This window comes from Littorina saxatilis, linkage group LG10 (genome assembly GCF_037325665.1).
Source record: "Littorina saxatilis isolate snail1 linkage group LG10, US_GU_Lsax_2.0, whole genome shotgun sequence".
NCBI lineage: Eukaryota > Metazoa > Mollusca > Gastropoda > Littorinimorpha > Littorinidae > Littorina > Littorina saxatilis.
Genome location: NC_090254.1, coordinates 44,945,302 through 44,947,801, shown reverse-complemented (window position 1 = coordinate 44,947,801; position 2,500 = coordinate 44,945,302). Strand labels below are relative to the sequence as shown.

The 2,500-nt window shown below is 42.2% G+C and overlaps 1 protein-coding gene across 1 annotated transcript in view; it reads left to right on the top strand.

The window, feature by feature from the left end:
* Window positions 1-1,337, top strand: part of LOC138978924 (prolyl 4-hydroxylase subunit alpha-1-like) — a gene marked incomplete at its 3' end in the record, with an annotated part of 21,990 nt that extends 20,653 nt beyond the window's left edge. Inside the window, 2 exon segments of the mRNA XM_070351737.1 lie at window positions 284-669; window positions 1,286-1,337. Of these exon segments, the coding sequence (XP_070207838.1) occupies window positions 284-669; window positions 1,286-1,337 (438 nt within the window).
* Between the last annotated feature and the right edge of the window lie 1,163 nt (window positions 1,338-2,500).

The window sequence follows — 2,500 nt, the reverse complement described above, 5'->3', positions numbered from 1 at the left end:
TTGGGTTCTTGTGGTGATGTTTTCGGGATTTCCCTTTTTAAACAGCTGTAAAGTGACACCTGCAGAAAACAAATATGATTTCAAAAATATCCAGATAGGCAATTAAGTCAGTAGTCTTTTACAATACTGTCTTTAAAAAAAAGAGCATTATAACCTTTTTTTAATTCATGTTGTGTGTGTGTGTGTGTGTGTGTGTTTGTTTTCTTTCTTTTCTTGCTACAAAGCGGGTGCATAATGGTGTTGACCAAGTTTAATTTAAACCCTACCTATCAATATTTTTCAGAGATAGCAAACATACTGTCCGACGACAAAACCACTCTCCCGACCGAATCAGACTTGAGCGGAAGTAAAGCCGCCATCTTGCGACTAGAACGAGTCTACAACCTGTCCGCTTCGGACATCCTTGCGGGCAACTATCGAGGCTACCAAGGGCCGCCACTCTCACCTCTCGACTCCTATGAGATCGGGAAACAGGCTTTCACGGATGGCATGCTGGAACAGAGCGAACGCTGGCTGCGGTTGAGCGTTGCAGAGATGAACAAAGATATAAACCTGAACGTTGGGACACTGGAACCGGGTTCGTCGGATGTGACGTCAGGCCAAGAATCTGGTTTCACGCCGCTGCAGCGGGCTGGAGTTTTAGCGGTGCTAGGGAGAGTGCTTGCGTTTGTGAGTAGCGATGAGGATCATTGCTTGATTGGTGATGGATAGATTGATCAATCTACTTATTACACCCCCGGTATAGGTGTCGCTCGATGTGTTTGTTTGTTTGTTTGTTTGTTTGTTTGTTTGTTTGTGTTCGCATATAGATCTCAAGAATGAACGGACCGATCACCAAACTTGGTGAACAGGTTCTATACATTCCTGAGTCGGTCCTTACAAAACACACGGTTAGGGAGTTATTGGTGGATTAAAATCATACAAGGACTTATAGAGGGACATCTTAATGGTCAAAGAGAAATAACCATTCTCACTCAGTCACTGCCACCAACTGAGAAGGTTATTTCCCTTTGACGGGGGTGTTTTTCCTACCTCGGAGGAATTTCTTATTTGTTATTGTCTCATCTATGGATAGTTTTTTGTCTTCTATTTTGTCTCTTTTGTGTTTTATTATAGGTATTGATTAATTGACCAATTGATTACATGACTGAATGATTGATTGATTGATTGATTGATTGATTGATTGATTGATTGATTGATTGATTGATTGATTCCGGTAATTTTGATTCAGAGACAGTAACCTTGTACTCTCGTTATTATTTTTCTCTTTATTGGTGTTCTGCAGAAGGGAAAAGCAGACGAGGCCAGAGAACTGTACCACGCGAGTGTAGCAGTGTGTGAGTGTACCATTTTATTGTCACTGTATCTCAACTATATTTTCACTATATCTCAACAATATTGTCACTATATCTCAACTATATTGTCACTATTGTATTATACCAACGCTAGTTTCACTGTATCCCAACTATATTGTCACTATATCTCAACTATATTGTCACTATATATCAACTATATTGTAGCTATATTACTATAAATCCCAACTATATTGGTCACTATATCCATGTTTTCCTTGAAGTTCACCGTTCGTGAGTTCTTCTTATTTTTTTTAATATTTCCTTTCTTCCCATTGTTTCAGTCTTTGACTCTGTCTGTCTGTCTGTCTGTCTGTCTGTCTGTCTGTCTGTCTGTCTGTCTGTCTGTCTGTCTGTCTGACTGACTGTCTGTCTGTCTGTCTGTCTGTCTGTCTGTCTGACTGTCTGTCTGTCTGACTGAGTGACTGTTTGACTGTCTCTCTGTCTGTCTGTCTGTCTGTCTGTCTGTCTGTCTGTCTGTCTGACTGAGTGACTCTTTGACTGTCTGTCTGTCTGTCTGTCTGTCTGTCTGTCTGTCTGTTTGTCTGTCTGACTGAGTGACTGTCTGTCTGTCTGTCTGTCTGTCTGTCTGTCTGTCTGTCTGTCTGTTTGTCTGTCTGACTGAGTGACTGTTTGACTGTCTGTCTGTCTGTCTGTCTGTCTGTCTGTCTGTCTGTCTGTCTGTCTGTCTGTCTGTCTGTCTGTCTGTCTGTCTGTCTGTCTGTATGTCTGTATGTCTGTCTGTCTACCCCAATCTCATTCCCAGGGTTCAGCCTGTAAGAAAAAGACAATGGACTGTTATCCCCCAAAACCGAATTCCAATGGGACATATACTCGAAGGCAAGAATCGCTAAGCAGGCTCAGGTGGTCCGGACATGTTTTTGTTCAAAGGTGCAAAATGGTGTAATACTGTGCCATTGTCCCACTGCATCATCATGTTATCGTGGTGTGTGTGTGTGTACGTGTGTGTGTGTGTGTGTGTGTGTGTGTATGTGTGTGTGTGTGTGTGTGTGTGTACGTGTGTGTGTGTGTGTGTGTGTGTGTACGTGTGTGTGTGTGTGTGTGTGTGTGTTATTTTGTGTTAGTGTTAGTGTTAGTGTGTGTTAGTCTGTGTGTGTGTGTGTGTGTGTGTGTGTGTGTGTGTGTGT